This window comes from Myxocyprinus asiaticus, chromosome 3 (genome assembly GCF_019703515.2).
Source record: "Myxocyprinus asiaticus isolate MX2 ecotype Aquarium Trade chromosome 3, UBuf_Myxa_2, whole genome shotgun sequence".
NCBI classification, from domain to species: domain Eukaryota; kingdom Metazoa; phylum Chordata; class Actinopteri; order Cypriniformes; family Catostomidae; genus Myxocyprinus; species Myxocyprinus asiaticus.
In genome coordinates, this window is record NC_059346.1 from 60,549,458 (window position 1) to 60,568,354 (window position 18,897).

General features: G+C 42.2%; 1 protein-coding gene across 1 annotated transcript; it reads right to left on the minus strand.

The window, feature by feature from the left end:
* Nucleotides 1-291: 291 nt before the first annotated feature.
* LOC127426315 (ADP/ATP translocase 2) lies at nt 292-10,921 on the minus strand. Its single transcript, XM_051673061.1, has 4 exons — nt 10,654-10,921; nt 8,900-9,386; nt 8,346-8,486; nt 292-1,983 (listed from the first exon to the last, which is right to left on the minus strand). The coding sequence occupies exons 1-4, from the start codon at nt 10,762-10,764 to the stop codon at nt 1,826-1,828; spliced, it is 897 nt and encodes a 298-aa protein (XP_051529021.1). The 5' UTR covers nt 10,765-10,921; the 3' UTR covers nt 292-1,825.
* Nucleotides 10,922-18,897: the final 7,976 nt, after the last annotated feature.

Consider the following 18,897-nt stretch of genomic DNA (forward strand, 5'->3'; position numbering starts at 1 on the left):
TCCATAGTACTCAGCCGAGTACTTCATGTTTATCAGCACGCCAAAGTGTGAAAAATGAATGAAATGTTTAATGCAGGTTTTGAAAAAAATTTTGTAAAAAAAAAAAATAAATAAATAAATTTACAAATTTAAAAAAATTGAGAGTAAAAACAAAAAAAAAAATGCAAAACACATTTTTACCAGTGGTCTCAAACTTCTGGACTCTGATTTTGTACATGATTAATAAAAACATTCTTATTTTCTTTATCCTAATTTGGAACATTTTGCTTTTACATAATTTAGCACAAGCACTAAATTGTACGTTTTTGTATTTATTGTATTCGTTATACATATACTAAAACATTTTTGCAAATTTATTATTAAACATGAATGCATTATAAACTAAATATTAACAATAGTATATAGTACACCACCATTAATAGACTTAATGCTGTAAATATTTTTTCATTGTTAGTTCATTGTGGCAGAGTGAACAAGAATCTGACACAGTGGGTTTGGCGTCAAGCCTCGGAGAGGCGTTTATTGTAAATAATAATACACGTACCATATTTTAAAATGGGAATAAATAGCGTTAAAGGGGAAAGTATCCAAAATAAAGGGGAATAGTGTCCTCGCGGTGAAAGGGGGCTGTCGTGTAAGGATGAGGAATGTCTACATTAGGATCCAGGAAGTGTTTCAGGTTTATGAATGCTTGTCGGCCGCGAGACGTGCTCTAATTCCCCGGCGTCGCATCTAATTCGCCTCGGCGCACATCTAAATCGACAGGTACCCTCCCCGCTCTGCTCCTGGAGACACAAGGAGACAGAAGCCGGCTCCCCGAGGAGAGGCACACTCTGCGTTTTTATGGCAGTGTTGATGAGAACCCCACTCACATCAGGTATGCCTCATCATCCGCTGCCCAAACTTATAGAATTGCGCATCTCCTTGTCTCCAGCCCACTGCCGTTGCGAGCCTAGCTGAAAGACGGCCCTAAGAGGCGGGGCGACGATGACGAGAGGGAGGGGCGGGTAGTTCCCCAACATCATTTTGACCAGTTCATTAGTTAATGTTATTATATACAGCCATATTGTGCTGTTTTACGAAATTTGTCTGAAAATTTGACAAAAACATTATAAAAATACTTGAAAAAGTAGTTTAACAAAAATTATAAAAAAAAATAAATAAATAAAAAAATAAAAAAATTTTAACTCCAAAATAAATAAATTATACGTGTTATCGTACATTCTTCAATATTGTTGATTATTTTCATTGTCACTAAAGCCAGGCTCATCCTCACTTTTTTTTTTTCAATCGGAAGAACTAACGGTGCACTTGCCCTTTCCATAAACTATTGCGATGTCCATTTTTGTTTGAAAAGAAGAAATGCATATCATGACTGTATGTATGTGTAATATATATATATATATATAAAAAAAACATACACATTAATCCAATTATGGTAAACAATTCCAAATAAATGCAATATAACAGATGCCAATGAGAAAATCCATTAGACAACACGATTTTATCCCATTATATTTGGTCATGTGGTCATGTACAGTGAACAAAGTTAGTTAAACCCATGAGAAGATAAGTCAACCATGGCAGATTACACCAGACATATGTCAGTTTATTCAGTGGACTGACTTTATTCAAGTCATTATTAAAAACAGACCAACGAGAGAACAGGGGAGTCTTCAGCATTAAACGATCATAGAGGAATGACAATGGTAACCAGTCATGGGAATTCAGGTGTGGGGGGGGGGGGGGGGGGGTCCAGCCAGATAATACATTACAGGTTTGAACATGTTTTGTTTTTCAATGGCATGTTTTATATAAACAGTGTTTACATGATCTTCTTGAGCTCGTCGTACAGAACAAGCACGAAGGCTCCGCCCATGCCTCTGAGTACGTTGGACCAGGCACCCTTGAAGAAGGCCTTTCCACCCTCATCACGTGCAATCTTCCTCCAACAGTCAATAGTGCCACTGTACATTATGTCAGCTAAAAAAAAAAAAAAAAAAATTTTTTAAAAAATGTAAATACCTTTTGTGATTTGTGGATAAGTGTTTTTAAGAGGGATGCAACAATATTAACTAAAACCTGCTGGTCAACACCAATATTTTGCCAATTACCTAATTTTCTCATCAGATAACTGTTTTTCTTAGAAATTATGCTTTTAAAAAAAGGACAAAGGTTTTTTTTTTTTTTTTTTTTAACTGTTCTAACAATCAATAATTTCCATTGAACATGGATTGGATCTGTTGAACACATGACAGGCCAAAATTTTAAAGAGAGCCACAATGAAAGATAAATGTATGAAAAAAAAAAAACAAAAAAAAAAAAAAAAAAAGTTCTTTTATCCTTTGTTTTTATTTTTAGCACTCAACACAACAGAACTCACATTTTACATTAACGCACTGTATATAACACATTACAAATCTGCACTATGCATATGTTGTGCAAATCCCCAGAAATGTCAACCACATCATTGAAAAATAAAAAGTTTTAATCAAAAGGAACCAACCCCATTATAAATTCTGTATTATGGTGGTATATTGGAAAATGCCATCCAGGCTGCTAGAGGGCACCGCTTGCTCACACAGCACTGACTAAACCTGAATGCAAAATGTTTTAAAACACTGCATTTTAGGGTTTAGCAATTGCGCAAGGCCATATTGCATTTTCAGTCTTAATTCAAACAATCATGCAGCATTAATGAATATCATACCGATATCTCAGAAGTCAAAGTTTGCTGGTTTCAAAGCATTTTGAATGGTTTCCCTCAACATGTAGTCTATAGGCAAGTGCCTCTTTCACAACCATCACGTCCATTTATGGTGTTTTTTTCCACAATAATGTGAGAATGAGAAAGAATAGAAATGAAATTTTACATGCTCTTAGGAGTGCCAACCCTTCTACATACAGGTGCTTCTCAATAAATTAGAATGTCATGGAAAAGTTCATTTATTTCAGTACTTCAACTCAAATTGTGAAACTCGTGTATTAAATAAATTCAATGCACACAGACTGAAGTAGTTTAAGTCTTTGGTTCTTTTAATTGTGATGATTTTGGCTCACATTTAACAAAAACCCACCAATTCACTCTCAAAAAATTAGAATATGGTGACATGCCAATCAGCTAATCAACTCAAAACACCTGCAAAGGTTTCCTGAGCCTTCAAAATGGTCTCTCAGTTTGGTTCACTAGGCTACACCATCATGGGGGAGACTGCTGATCTGACAGTTGTCCAGAAGACAATCATTGACACCCTTCACAAGGAGGGTAAGCCACAAACATTCATTGCCAAAGAAGCTGGCTCTTCACAGAGTGCTGTATCCAAGCATGTTAACAGAAAGTTGAGTGGAAGGAAAAAGTGTGGAAGAAAAAGATGCACAACCAACCGAGAGAACTGCAGCCTTATGAGGATTGTCAAGCAAAATCGATTCAAGAATTTGGGTGAACTTCACAAAGAATGGACTGAGGCTGGGGTCAAGGCATCAAGAGACACACACAGACATGTCAAGGAATTTGGCTACAGTTGTCGTATTCCTCTTGTTAAGCCACTCCTGAACCACAGACAGCGTCAGAGGCGTCTTACCTGGGCTAAGGAGAAGAACTGGACTGTTGCCCAGTGGTCCAAAGTCTTCTTTTCAGATGAAAGCAAGTTTTGTATTTCATTTGGAAACCAAGGTCCTAGAGTCTGGAGGAAGGGTGGAGAAGCTCATAGCCCAAGTTGCTTGAAGTCCAGTGTTAAGTTTCCACACTCTGTGATGATTTGGGGTGCAATGTCATCTGCTGGTGTTGGTCCATTGTGTTTTTTGAAAACCAAAGTCACTGCACCCGTTTACCAAGAAATTTTGGAGCACTTCATGCTTCCTTCTGCTGACCAGCTTTTTAAAGATGCTGATTTCATTTTCCAGCAGGATTTGGCACCTGCCCACACTGCCAAAAGCACCAAAAGTTGGTTAAATGACCATGGTGTTGGTGTGCTTGACTGGCCAGCAAACTCACCAGACCTGAACCCCATAGAGAACCTATGGGGTATTGTCAAGAGGAAAATGAGAAACAAGAGACCAAAAAATGCAGATGAGCTGAAGGCCACTGTCAAAGAAACCTGGGCTTCCATACCACCTCAGCAGTGCCACAAACTGATCACCTCCATGCCACGACGAATTGAGGCAGTAATTGAAGCAAAAGGAGCCCCTACCAAGTATTGAGTACATATACAGTAAATGAACATACTTTCCAAAAGGCCAACAATTCACTAAAAATGTTTTTTTTATTGGTCTTATGATGTATTCTAATTTGTTGAGATAGTGAATTGGTGGGTTTTTGTTAAATGTGAGCCAAAATCATCACAATTAAAAGAACCAAAGACTTAAACTACTTCAGTCTGTGTGCACTGAATTTATTTAATACACGAGTTTCACAATTTGAGTTGAATTACTGAAATAAATGAACTTTTCCACGACATTCTAATTTATTGAGATGCACCTGTATTGTGGCTATTATTATTTCTGGACTGTGCATTTAAATTCATAGAGTTTTTACAAAGTGAGTTAATTATAAATAAACAATTTTTCATGTCAGCATTTTAATACTTAAAACCAATATGCCGATGGTTTTAATTTGGTCAATAATTGTCCGATAAATGTCGGCAGCCAATACATCGGTGCGTCCCCAGTTTGTAAAAATAACTTTTAAGATACTCACAAGTCACAATAAGAAATTTCCATCAAATTCAATATATTAAGAGCAGACCAAGGAGTTTTCTTGGTTCCATGTCTGCTAACTTTGAGGCAAAATATATGCTAGTGTATGCCTAAAAGTAGATTCAATTAACTTTTAGCAGATATACACATTTCTTCTGGGAAAATGGACCAAATAATATTGATGCATCTTGCACTCCAATTTTTGTCCAATAAGATGCTCTAGAATCAGGATGTCCCTACCCCTAACACCCGAGCAGCATGTCAGGTCAAAAGCAAATAGCGACATGTTGTGCTGCACCAACAGTAGACGTATACCCCGTTCTATTGCAGACGCACTAGAGAGATACACCAGTCACTTTATTATCCAGTCTGAAATTATTTTACTTATTAAATATCATACATGTGAATCATTTTACCATGAATTTGATTTGCTACATATTTAAATAACTTCTGACTGTTAGATTAAAGACAGATCATGATGATTCTGGTCTCTGGTCTACTAATTTAAATACTTTGTTTCTAACCACATGTACACACACTTTTAGAAACCATAACATTACAATAATAATTCTATAGTAAGTAGATTGTGTGGGTTGCACAGAAAAGGATTATATTAAGCAGAGTTTAGATCTAATCCAGGGTTTGTTGATCCAAGTATGTTTTATTTGAGTTGTGTTGCACCACTTAATTTTAAATACTGTTTAACAATTTAGAGATTGCAATTTTAACCTGCAAATAATTTTTTCCACCATGATGGATTCTATACCAAGCTGTAGATCGTGTCCAGCCGGGATTTCAAAATCGGCTAAAAATGTCCAGGATTTGGATTGTCTTCTGACTGATGTGCTCTCTACAGTTAGGACTATCAGTGACGGTCCTCCCTATAGGCAAACTAAGGAAGTTGCTTAGGGCCCCTGATCTGCCAGGGGGCCCCCACACTGTCAAAGACATTATAAGTAATGTTACGAGCATACTGACGGGGGCCCCCGTACACAATTTTTGCTTAGGGCCCCCAAAAGGCTAGACCGGCACTAAGGAATATCATACATTCAGTGCATTTGATGCTGTGCATCAATTTTCACAGTTAGCGTTAAATGCCAAATTAACACTCTCCTCTCACTTAGACAGTCGTCTGTGTCCCGAATCTCCGCATGTAAAGGAAGGGGAAGCAGGTAATCACACCGCCACAGAGATGAGCCATCAAACTCGCACCCCAGACTTGGAAGCACGTATCACAGCTGACGGCCCATTTCGGGCCATAATAAACATAAATACACTATATTGCCAAAAGTATTCGCTCATCTGCCTTTAGACGCATATGAATTTAAGTGACATCCCATTCTTAATCCATAGGGTTTAATATGACGTCGGCCCACCCTTTGCAGCTATAACAGCTTCAACTCTTCTGGGAAGGCTTTCCACAAGGTTTTGGAGTGCGTTTATGGGAATTTTTGACCATTCTTCCAGAAGCGCATTTGTGAGGTCAGACACTGATGTTGGACGAGAAGGCCTGGCTCGCAGTCTTCGCTCTAATTCATCCCAAAGGTGCTCTATCGGGTTGAGGTCAGGACTCTGTGCAGGCCAGTCAAGTTCTTCCACACCAAACTCGCTCATCCATGTCTTTATGGACCTTGCTTTGTGCACTGGTGCGCAGTCATGTTGGAACAGGAAGGGGCCATCCCCAAACTGTTCCCACAAAGTTTGGAGCATGGAATTGTCCAAAATCTCTTGGTATGCTGAAGCATTCAAAGTTCCTTTCACTGGAACTAAGGGGCCACGCCCAGCTCCTGAAAAACAACCCCACACCATAATCCCCCCTCCACCAAACTTCACAGTTGGCACAATGCAGTCAGACAAGTACCGTTCTCCTGGCAACCGCCAAACCCAGACTCGTCCATCAAATTACCAGATGGAGAAGCGTGATTCGTCACTCCAGAGAACGCGTCTCCACTGCTCTAGAGTCCAGTGGCGGCGTGCTTTACACCACTGTATCCGACGCTTTGCATTGCACTTGGTGATGTATGGCTTGGATGCAGCTGCTCGGCCATGGAAACCCATTCCATGAAGCTCTCTACGCACCGTTCTTGAGCTAATCTGAAGGCCACGTGAACTTTGGAGGTCTGTAGCGATTGACTCTGCAGAAAGTTGGCGACCTCTGCGCACTATGCACCTCAGCATCCGCTGACCCCGCTCTGTCATTTTACGTGGCCTACCACTTCGTGGCTGAGTTGCTGTCATTCCCAATTGCTTCCACTTTGTTATAATACCACTGACAGTTGACTGTGGAATATTTAGTAGTGGGGAAATTTCATGACTGGACTTGTTGCACAGGTGGCATCCTATCACAGTACCACGCTGGAATTCACTGAGCTCCTGAGAGCGGCCCATTCTTTCACAAATGTTTGTAGAAGCAGTCTGCATGCCTAGATGCTTCATTTTATACACCTGTGGCCATGGAAGTGATTGGAACACCTGAATTCAATTATTTGGATGGGTGAGCGAATACTTATGGCAATATAGTGTATGATAAATGTCACTCAGAGGGCTGACGGCACATCCATTGTTCATTAACCTAGTCATTCATGTTTAATTGTAGGATTTATTTTTATTTAAAATCACCTATGCCTTACATCAGCTACAATTTAAGTTAATCCCTAACTGAGGTTTAAATCATTTAAGGTAATGGAGCAACAGAATTAAACGTTCATTCAAATTTACTGTGAAACTTAAAAATCAGGATCAAAATGATGGTTTAAATATAAACATGATTATTTTTAAACATATTAAAGATACTGGGTGGGTTGCCCAATATACAAGTAATCACCCATTTAACTGTTGCTGAAGTGTACTCTAACTCATAGCTGATTTATCCATGCTTTCTGCACATCGTTTAGAATGTTCGCTTCAACACTTCCAATGTAGACATGCGTCTAATGTTAACAGGGTGTAATATTACTTATTTCATTCTAACTAGCAACAACAGTTGGGTTCCAGAGGTAAAAACTCTGTTAATTTTTTTTCCATAGGAGAATTAATTTTTATAAATATTTTAAGAATCTTTTTAGAAGAAACTTTTAAGACAGACCTACCATGAGTTGTTAATCGAAGCCATCAGCGGGTTTTTTTTTTTTCCCCCAACTTAATTTTTTTTAGAAATTCTGTGTAAAGGTGCACTCTAAGTTTTTAGCTGGCTCTTATTCATCCCAATAGTATCTGTGGTTTTAGACTTTATACTGATACCTTTCGCCATGCTTGCACCAAGTTTGTTTGCAAACTGCTTCTGCTTCACACCAAGTTTATTTTCTGTTTTGCCACTTGTAGTCTGTGTTTTTCTCTGTCTCATAACACACACAAACCCATGTAATGGACATTCTTGGATTCAATCCAAACAAATATGAGCATTATTGTGCCGTGGACTGTGACCTAGCAAGCTCTTTGGCGGCTGAGACTGTTGTGTGCTCGGTGCTTGATGTTACACTGTTTATCCGCGATCCATGCCATGAGAGCTGCAGGTCGTAGTGGTTTGTTTCATCAACAACCACGACCATGGGAACCTTGAAGATTGTACAGAACTAAACACCGAAAGACCCATGAATCAAAGTCTACCATTTTGGACTGGAATATGGGAGGTTGATGGTGTTGGATCTTACCTCCTTTGCGTCCAGACTGCATCATCATACGACGACGTACAGTGTCAAAGGGATAGGATGTGAGACCAGCAACAGCAGTGACAGTCTGAGCAATCATCCAGCTCACCACTATGTGGGTGTTCTTGGGGTCTGGTAGCATGCCTATAAAACACAGACATGTTATTTTTGTTTTTAACACCATGCCAGCTTCTGTCTATTTTCATGGCAAAATTCTCAAACACTTAATTATGTGCGAGACAACACAAAATAACGATGTATCCACCTTAAGGCTAGGGTATCACTCCCTTTTGGTGGCTGGAATGGTATATAGATTTTTCTAGGACACTGATATGACTAGAGTGTACATCACTTTAAACATCTGTCAAAAGTACTATTAATTTCTTTAGGTGTAATAGATTATGTACAAAATATTGCACCATTAAAGCAAAAAGATTTTCACCTTACCAATGAATAGCTTTTTGCAAAACATATGGCACCTAGACAGTACAACTTAATAGGACAAAAAAAAAAAAAAAATAACTGATCTTAGCCCAAGTAAAACCACTGCAACCCACCTTTGGCAGTATCATAGATACCGAAGTAGGCCGCTCTATAGATGATGATACCCTGCACAGACACATTGAAGCCCTGATACAAGCCCTTCAGACCATCAGACTTGTAGATCTTCACTAAACAGTTGCCAAGGCCTGAAAACTCTCGCTCCGCACCAGCCTTTCCGACGTCAGCAGCCAATCGGGTTCTAGCAAAGTCAAGGGGGTAGACGAAGCAAAGTGAGGTAGCTCCCGCAGCACCACCAGAGGCGAGGTTTCCAGCGAAGTACCTCCAAAACTGGGTGCGCTTGTCAACGCCATCCAGGAAGACCTTCTTGTACTTATCCTTGAAGGCAAAGTTGAGGGCCTGTGTTGGGAAGTACCTGATGACATTGGCCAAGTTGCCCCTCCAGAAGGACACAAAGCCCTGCTCCTTGGGTATACGTACTACACAATCAATAATACCTTTGTATTGCTTGTCTGCTGTGATCTGCTTGCTGGCATGCTGGACCTGCAAGAAAAAAAGGCAAATTTTTCCAACCATTTAAAAGTTTGAAAAGATACATTTTATATATATATATATATATATATATATATATATATATATATATATATATATATATATATATATATATATAAAGGCTCAGAAAGTATTTAGTTCTCCGCAAAGTCCCTTCAAAGTTGTCAGTAAGCATGAAAAAAATGTCAAAACTCTTCTTCAAAACTTAACTAACTGGCTTGACAAGCGGAGTGGTCTTTCTGGTTGATGCGTTTTAATTGTATTACTTTGTGTTGCTAGTCAAAAATAAATGGTATTAAGGTGAGGGGACTGATTCTAGAGAGCGTTTGAAAAATTTGGATACACCTATGAGTGCAAGAGGAGTCATCAATATATTTAGTCAGAAGAGAAAGACTGTAAATTGTTTTAAAGTGATACAATTTTAGGAGTACACTAGCATATTGATGGCCTCAACGCTATCAGACATGGACCAAAAGCCACACAAGTCTAATTTTGATTTATAAGTGTGACTTTGTCAATGGCAGTAGCAGTCCCGTGACCCTTAATGAAGTTGTTAGGCCAGCTCCTGCAAATAGAGTACCTTGCCACGACCTTGGTGCTTAACAGCGATTACAACAAATGCCAATTCAGTGGAGGCGGTCGTTACTAAACTATAACCATTCTCGTGACTCGATAGAAGCCAGAACACCAGCTAACTAGTCTGAAAGAATCGTTAAATGTTACATGATTAGGGATCACTTTCACGCTCCAAATACAAGCCCTCAATATGAGCAGCTAGTTTCAGAAAGCTACACTTTGGTATTATTGTCCCGCTGCATTTAAAAGTTGTTAATTTTACTAAATGTAGTTAACGCCAATGTCACCATGTCCTTTTCACTAGTCTTTCATCAGTTAGCTATAGCCACCAAAACTACAAGAGTTAGAGGACAATGTACACTAACATGTCAGTTAGTCGTGTCATTAAATTTACGTTTAGTACCACATTCGTATAAAGTTGTGTAAACAGAGAGAGCGAAGTAACGCAACAATCAGGGTACCCGCACTTTTTGACCAATGAGTTCCCATTAATTTACCAGTCGTTGGTTAACACCGTATTATGATTTGATGAATGAAAGCTAGACTATTTTCTAGAGCCGATTAAATACTGAACTAAGGGAAATACATTCACAGCCTACATTTCCATTACATTTATTTACGACCTTTCACGATCAGTGGTTTGAACAGATCGTGTCATCTCAAATTCAAGGGCAACTCATACCTGAAGGAGCAGCTTGACTCTCTCAATGGGAGCAACAGCTGTCTTGGAGATCGCGGCGGCGATTCCCCCGGCCAAGAAATCCTTGGCGAATGAAATAGCGGTCTCGGTCATTTTTGGCTGTGCTAAAGGACGCTCTTCCAAAGTCCCTTCCGAGGCTCTTCACACTCAACGGCCCGCAACCCCTTTTGACCAGCAGCTCTTCGACTCCAACCCTTTTCGGAATGGCCGAATTTATAGATGCTCAATGACTTTTCTGAGGTCTCGATCGCGAGATACAACGGGAACTCTGTTCTATTGTTATTGGTCCATTTGTTCTGTAGGGAGGAGGACTTCCACGTACGTCTAACAATAAATGCCACACCTCTCAATGTCATTGGAGGGGTTTTTTTGTGCACACGGAAGCGAATATTTCGCATTCTTTAATAGGCAAGTAGAGGCATGCAGTCACTGCATAGCCATGTGTTGCCCTTAGCTCTCGTCAGTATGCCCTTAACAATATGTATCTTGGTGCCAAGACATTGTAATTGAAATAGTAATGTTATTCAAACTGTAAAATTGCTCTGTTGTATATGCACATTTTGGCAAATGTTGTAGGTCATCCAGGTAGTCAATGCATACAGAGAATTAGCACACTATGCAGAGTGTACATACTACAGTACAAAATCAGTAATAGTTGTAAAATAGAACGATATTCTGAAACAGCCGTAATGCACATACATACAGTAGCAACTTGTGCAGATTTATTTGTGGGTTTATGAATGTGGGTTAATTTGTTGCATGAGCTACACATAAATACACTGAACTAATGTAAAAACATTAATCATGTCTTTTTGGTTGGAAACATGAATACTCATCATAAATCATTTACATAAATGTAGCAGGATTACAGAGTTGACTGGTATGTCTGTTAATTGTGATACGTCCAGGATATATATTAAGCCTTTGTGCACTGTAAACAGTATAAACATTCTCAACTATAGTCCTGTTAAAGGACTGTTCTGCCATTTGCCTTTATTCCCTGCAGGTTAGCTGCAGTTTAAACTATGGGTGTGTTTGGAACCACTGAAAACCTGCACTGAATTTTCATAATAATTCCTAAAAACAAAAACCAGTTTGAAAAACAGTTTATCTAGCTTTAAAAATCTAGTGAACTAAAAAAACAAAACCTTTTGCTACAGTATATGGTAAATCCAGCTTCTCTGAAAAGGTTCTCATACTGCAAATTAAATACTATCCATACATTTGGAATAGCATACTACCATACACTTGTACTACAGTACAGGTATATCTGCTGTGTGTACTGTGAACAGTATGCAAATATTAAATATATATATATATATATATATATATTTTTACTACATTGCCCTAAATATGCATTATATAACAGTGGCCTCATATTTGATCGAACAAGCAGTGTTTCGAGAGTGCTGATATTTTGTATAACGGCACGGAGATGCTTATTTGTATCATTCCGCTTGTCTGTGTTCCCTGCTTTCGAAATAGTGGTGGGGATTTTGATTCATTGTATATTTTAATTTCATTCACTGAATTGTTCCGTGACTATTTCTGCAGATTACATCTTTATGCGAGTAGGTGGTGACAAATGAGTCACTGGGTTCCCTTTCGATTTCAGTCACTTACATCGCGTCGCTAACCCTTAAGGCCACAAGAGCTGTGTGTTCTGCCTGGGCCACACAGAAGCAGCGCTGGTCAAGGCTGAATGTCCACACTGCGAGGCAATGTGCCTCAAAACGCTTCGCTCTCGGATAGCACTGTTTAAGCGCAATGACCCAACCGCTCTTGCTCCGTTGCCTCCCCCATCCCTCGAGGACCTGGGGAACGATGATGCTCAAGGCGAGGATATGGAGAAAATGGATTGTGAGGCTGTACCGCCGGCTCAGGTCCCGCATGTACCCACACCCCCACACTCTTCTTCCCCCGTTCTGTTCACTAAAAATCTTCGCCCGCCCAACGGTGCTTCCGCCCTCATGCAGTTCGGCAGCGGTGAACATGGAGAAGAAGAGGAGAATGATGACGGCGTATCTTTCATGGCTTCAGACACTGTCGCCTCGTCCACGTCAATGGAGGACACTGCTTCTCCCCCACTAAGAGGTGGAGAAAGTTTTTCGACAGCGGATGCGGCGCTTGTCCGCATTCTCACTAAGGCTATAGACGAGCTGGAGCTCGAATGGTCACCTCTGTTAGACCCAACTTGTTCTCGTCTGGATGAGCGGTTTTTGCCGGGCTGCCAAACTAAGACCGCCCTGCATAGACCTGGCCCATTTTTCCCCAAGGTCCACGCTGAACTCTCCAAATCGTGGAGTTCACCATACTCAGCGAGGCTGCACCTCTCCAATACAGCAGCCTTTACATCCGTCGACCGCAGAGACCAAATGGGATATGGCTCGCTTCCCCCCATTGAACGGGCGGTAGCAGCCCACTTATGTCCCTCGACTCAAACTGTTCTGAGATCCCACCCACTGCTCCTGTCTAAGCTATGCCGGCTTACTTCGACACTAGTGGGACACACCTATAATACAGCTGGGCAAGCTGGTGCCGCCTTGCACACAATGGCAGTACCCCAGGTCTACCAGGCCAAAATAAAATAAAAAATGAACGAATCAGGTCCCGACCCAACCATGTTTAAAGAACTTCGTGTCATGACCGATTTGGCGCTAAGAGAACAAAGGCCACCGCTGGAGCGATTGGGCATTCCATGGGAAATCTGGTCGTCCTAGACCTTCACCTTTGGCTGACGCTGACCGACATTCCCCACTGGTCTCATTGGCAGCGCAGTGGAAGCCCTATCGGAGTGCTTCCAAACAGCCTAAAAACAGCAGCAGGCTATGAAGCATTTCACGCCTAAATGAGGCAGTACCGCCGCTCAGCCCAGCCGCTCATGCTCCACTTCAGCGCAGCGCCCCCCGAAACAGCAGCACTCTACTCCCCAGGCCCCTCAGAGTCCATCTGAGCCGGCCGTTCGCCCAAAAAAGCCTTGGCCGAAGCACCGCTATCCACAGCCACCGTGCCAAGGGCCCCTCCCATCGGGAAAACCTTCCTCTGATCAGCCTTAGCGTTCCTAATGGATTCAGCAGCGTGAAGAGGAGTCTGCGTTGTTCACTGCAGGGTTGTTGGCCCCAAGCGGACTCGCACAGAATCCCTGTTCTCTCCTCCCGCCATTCCTGTTCGAGAGATTGTTCACAAGTGTTTATCTGTGCCAATAAATTGTATAAAAAATGTGCACTCTGCCTTGCCGGCAGTGCAAAAAGAAAAAAATACACAAACACTCACGAAAAGAGCTATGTTCCTCTTCACGCACCCACACACATCCCACAAACCATCAGCCCCACCCCTGGGCCGGGCACCGTGTTAACCTCTTCAGTGATCTCACTATCCCCACTGTTTGAGTGAATAAAATATGGGAATCCCTTCCCGGCATATCAAATTGGGTGTTAAGAACCCTAAAGAACGGTTACACACTTCAGTTTGCGAGATGGCCGCCGCGCTTCAATGGCATGATGCCGTCCACAATGTCATCTCAAAACACTCACATTCTGCATGCAGAAATCAACAGCCTGCTAGCAGTACAAGCAATAGACCTGTTGAGCTCAGCGAGCATCAAAAGGGCCTTTACAGCCGTTATTTTCTTGTCCCAAAGAAAGATTGTGTGTTGGGTCCAATTCTGGACTTAAGGCTTCTGAATCGCGCACTGTAAAATTGCCCGTTCAAAATGTTGACACAAAAGCAGATCATAGCACACATCCGTCAGAACGACTGGTTTGTCTCAATAGATCTGAAAGATGCCTATTTTCATATCTCGATCGTTCCTCATCACAGACACTTCTTGAGGTTCGCATTAGAAGAGACAGCATATCAATTCACAGTCCTGCCGTTCGCCCTTTCCCTAGCTCCGCACACATTCACAAAATGTGTGGATGCAGCTTTAGCCCCTCTGAAAGTGAAGGGGCTATGCATACTCAATTACCTAGACGACTGGCTCATTTTAGCACAGTCAGAGACTGTGGCGCACTCGCACAAGGACAGGCTGCTCGCGCAATTTGAATACACTTGGCCTACGGGTCAATGTGAGGAAGAGCTCATTTATTCCCTGTCAGGAAATATACTTCCTTGGGTTGCGTTTGAACTCTGTAACAATGTGCGCTTCGCTCTCGGCTGAGAGAATGCACTCGATATGCAGCATGGCAGCGAGATTCAAATTGGGCAGGGCTCTGCCTCTGAAATGCTTTCAGAAAATCCTCTGGCTTATGGCAGCAGCAGCGGCGGTCACCCTCCTTGGTCTATTACACATGAGACCTCTGCAATGCTGGCTCAACCGCAAAGTTCCTCAACGGGCATGGCGCTACGGGCACCATCGTGTTGTAGTCACCAACCACTGTCTATCTGCAATAGCACCATGGACAGCTCCGGGGTTTTACCGGCCTGGGGTCACCTTAGGTCAGGTTTCCATATGCAAAGTAGTTATTACAGATGCGTCCAACACGGACTGGGGATGCATTATGCGATGGCCGCCCGGCATTCAGGGAATGGACGAATGTGAAACGGACCTGGCACATCAACCGCTTGGAGATGTTGGTGGTTATTTTAGCCCTAAAAGCATTCGAGTCAGAGGTAACGGGGCGTCATATTCTGATTCGCACCAACAACAAGTCGGTAGTAGCATACATCAATCACCAGGGTGGTGTGCAATCTCCAACAATGATGACACTCGCACAGCAGCTCTTCAAATGGAGCGGAGAGTGTCTCTTGTCATTATTTTTTTTTTTTTATCTATTTGCCTCCCAGGAGACCTCTCATTGTTCCCTGTGGTATTCCATGACAGAACAGGTCCCGCTGGGGGTGGATGCGTTAGCTCACAAATGGCCAGCGGGTCGAAAGTGTGCATTCCCCCCGCTGCGCCTCATTCCTCCACTCCTCTCCAAAATCAGGGAGGAAATGGAAACGGTACTACTGATTGCACCAAGGTGTCCGAATCAACCGTGGTTTCCAGAAATAGTGGAGCTCCTTTATGCGCATCCGTGGGAAATCCCACTGAGATGAGACCTTCTTTCTCAGGCTCGCGGCTCGATTTGGCACCCGCGGCCGGAGTTATGGAATCTACACGTGTGGCCGTTGAGCGGGTCGCATCGGATGGTCAGACAGGTGGTGGCGTAGTGGGCTAAAGCACATAACTAGTAATCAGAATGTTGCTGGTTCAATCCCCAACCTCACAGCCACCACCATTGTGTCCTTGAGAAAGGCACTTAAATCCATGTTGCTCTGGGGGGATTGTCCCTGTAATAAGTGCACTGTAAGTCGCTTTGAATAAAAGCGTCTGCCAAATGCATAAATATAAAATATATAAATAATAAAATTTTGCATGCTAGAGCCCCATCTATGAGACGGCTCTATGCCCACAAATGGAATGTGTTTGTGAAATGGTGCAAAACGCGAAGTGACGATCCCGTTAATTGCCCTATTTCTGTCATTTTGGAATTTTTGCAGGAGCACTTAGATGCAGGTCTTACTCTGTCTATGCTAAAAGTATATGTAGCCGCTATTTCGGCAAATCATGCAGCTGTAGAGGGCATGCCAGTAGGTAGACACTGTTTCGTGGTCAGCTTTCTAAGAGGTGTGAGGCGATTGAATCCTCCCTGCCCAGCTACAATCCCTACATGGGACCTGGCCTTGGTGCAGAACGCACTGACTAAAGCCCCCTTTGAACTGATCGAGACTATCGATCTGCGTTCTCTTTCCCTTAAAACGGCTCTCTTACTCGCCCTGGCATCCGTTAAGAGGGTGAGTGATCTGCAGGTGTTCTCAATGCACAGCTACTGTCTGGAATTCGGTCCGAGCGAATTCCAGACAGTAGCTGTGCATTGAGAACACCTGCAGATCACTCACCCTCTTAACGGATGCCAGGGAATTCGGTGGAATTCGGTCCGAGCGAATCTAGAGCCACGCTGTTTCGGAGGTCGCTCGAAAGGCATGCCTGTCTCAAAGCAGAGACTGTCACATTGGATTGTCGACGGTATAACACTGGCGTATAAATCTCAGGGAACCCAATGCTCTATTGGCATTCAGGCCCACTCAACGAGAGGTATGGCCACCACTTGGGAGTGGGAAAATGGTGTGTCCATACAAGAAATCTACCTGGCGGCGAGTTGGGCTTCGCCCAGCACCTTTGAACGATTTTACAACCTTGACGTGCATTCGGTGGCTTCACAGATATTGTCTGTGCAGCAGCATTAATTCATTGTGTTCTAAGGTCCGCTTCGTGAACTCGATGAATTCACTTCGCTTCCGGACCGCACGCGCCTGTGCTCTCCTAGGTCTGCTTAGCGTTTTCTATTCAACAATGCAATACTCGGCCCTTCATGTTAAGCGCCATCATACTTCGTTTATACTGCCTAATTACACTACATGCAATATCTCTTATGTCTCCTCTGTGCTTTAGACATTCGAATGTAAAGCGGTGCCACACTCGGGCCATACAGCTTGAATATATATTTATTGTGTTTCCCACACAAATACATGAATATACTTGTGTCTCGTCAGGCCTTAGACACTCATTCTCTGGTTAAAAGATAGATATGTGCTGTATTTCCCTTAGTGGAACTCAGCTAGCTGTTTCACTACGGGACTGTGCACCTGGCTGTGCTCCACTAGGTCCGCTTGGAGCCCTCTTAAAGGCAAAGCATCCTGCTACTGAGTGATGCGGATGTGCTTGTTACCTCGCCTCCTCAGAACTGTCAGGGCGAGGTTGATTTCTTATATGCTTCCTGTAAGCTAAGCGTTGTATCTGTATGACACAATTTCATGTCCTGGCCTTCTATACACTATACGATTCACTCTTGAGTGTTATGTGTTACGTGTCCTATGTCCAGTACCGCGGCGTGATCGTACACGTTCCCATAAGCATCAGCGACGTGATGTAAGTGACCAAAATCGAAAGGGAATTTTTCCGGTTACATATGTAACCTCGGTTCCCTGAGATGTAGGGAACAATACATCGCGTAGCTAGCCGCGCTACTGGACGTCACTATCAGACGGCTAATGCCGCCACTTTCAGTCGATAAAGTGTGACTGATGCCGTTATGCTGCCCACTTATATAGAGAGCTGAGCACCACACGCTCAGTGTCACTGGCTGTGTGGGCGCGAACGCCATTGGCTTAGTTCAGTTGCATCTGAATTGGCGTGATCCAATAGTTCAGAAATCGGAGAAAAGGAGTTTTTCCCATAAGCGTCAGCGACGCGATGTCTTGTTCCCTACATCTCAGGGAACCGAGGTTACATACATAACCGGAGACGTTTTCATCCAAGGTGTAAATTGAATTCAAGCAAAAAAATCAACTCAAGAATTACAATTTTCTAGAAAAAAAAGTTTAAAAAAAATTTAAATAACATCTGAAAGTTAGGATAACCTCACAGTTGTCTTAAATCCCAAAAGGTAAATGTTGAATTTACTGGGTTACAAATGTGATGTGTTCCAGAGACAATTTAGCAGAGACGGGCCACTTCACATGTGCATTAGCTGAACCAGCCTAAAATAAGGATTGACTTGCCTAAGAAAGGGACATTTTCTGCCTTCACGTGCTATCGTAATTATCGTAAATACAAGTTTCCAACTCCTCAAGTCATAATTATGACTGGGATACCGGAGATAATTTTGATTCCCGAGTTTTCTAAATACAGCAGATTGTTAGCACTTGCTGTTTTTGGTCATATTCATTTATGTATATCAGCAACCATTTGATGCATGTTGTAAATTTTTACACCGTGAAAACATTATCATTATCATCAGCAAGCTAACTAATTAATATGTATTATGGTGTAAAAAATAAATGTTCCTCAAGAAATATGTATGGCTGATCCTGGCATGGTCCATGTTTCCTGTTCTTTCCGACAACAAAGCACTTGAACGCAACATAAGCGATGTAAGTGAACCCGGAACCACTTCAGAAGCACATGAAGGCAGCATTTGCACATTCTATTATGAGTCGGAAGTTGCAATGGGCTGTTTATGTAGAAATGTGATGTGTTTTGTGTCACAATATTATGAGAAACAGCGTGTCATTATCACAAAGATAGATAGCTGAGCCAGCAGATTCATCAATGCAAGGTATAGATGTGGAGGATCCTACTTTAGGATAGGATGTAGCAATAAAGAAATCCTTGGTCTTTTGGTGCATTAGGGTGGAGTTATTATTAGTATCCGGACACTGCAGCAGTCATGTAGGAAATTG

Coding starts and splice junctions, on each gene's coding strand:
- LOC127426315 (XM_051673061.1), bottom strand. CDS start 10,764: ATGACCGAGACCGCTATTTCATTCGCCAAGGATTTCTTGGCCGGGGGA. Junction 9,387..10,653: donor GAGTCAAGCTGCTCCTTCAG/GTATGAGTTGCC, acceptor TTTTTCTTGCAG/GTCCAGCATGCCAGCAAGCA. Junction 1,984..8,345: donor GCAGTCTGGACGCAAAGGAG/GTAAGATCCAAC, acceptor TTTTTTTTTTAG/CTGACATAATGTACAGTGGC.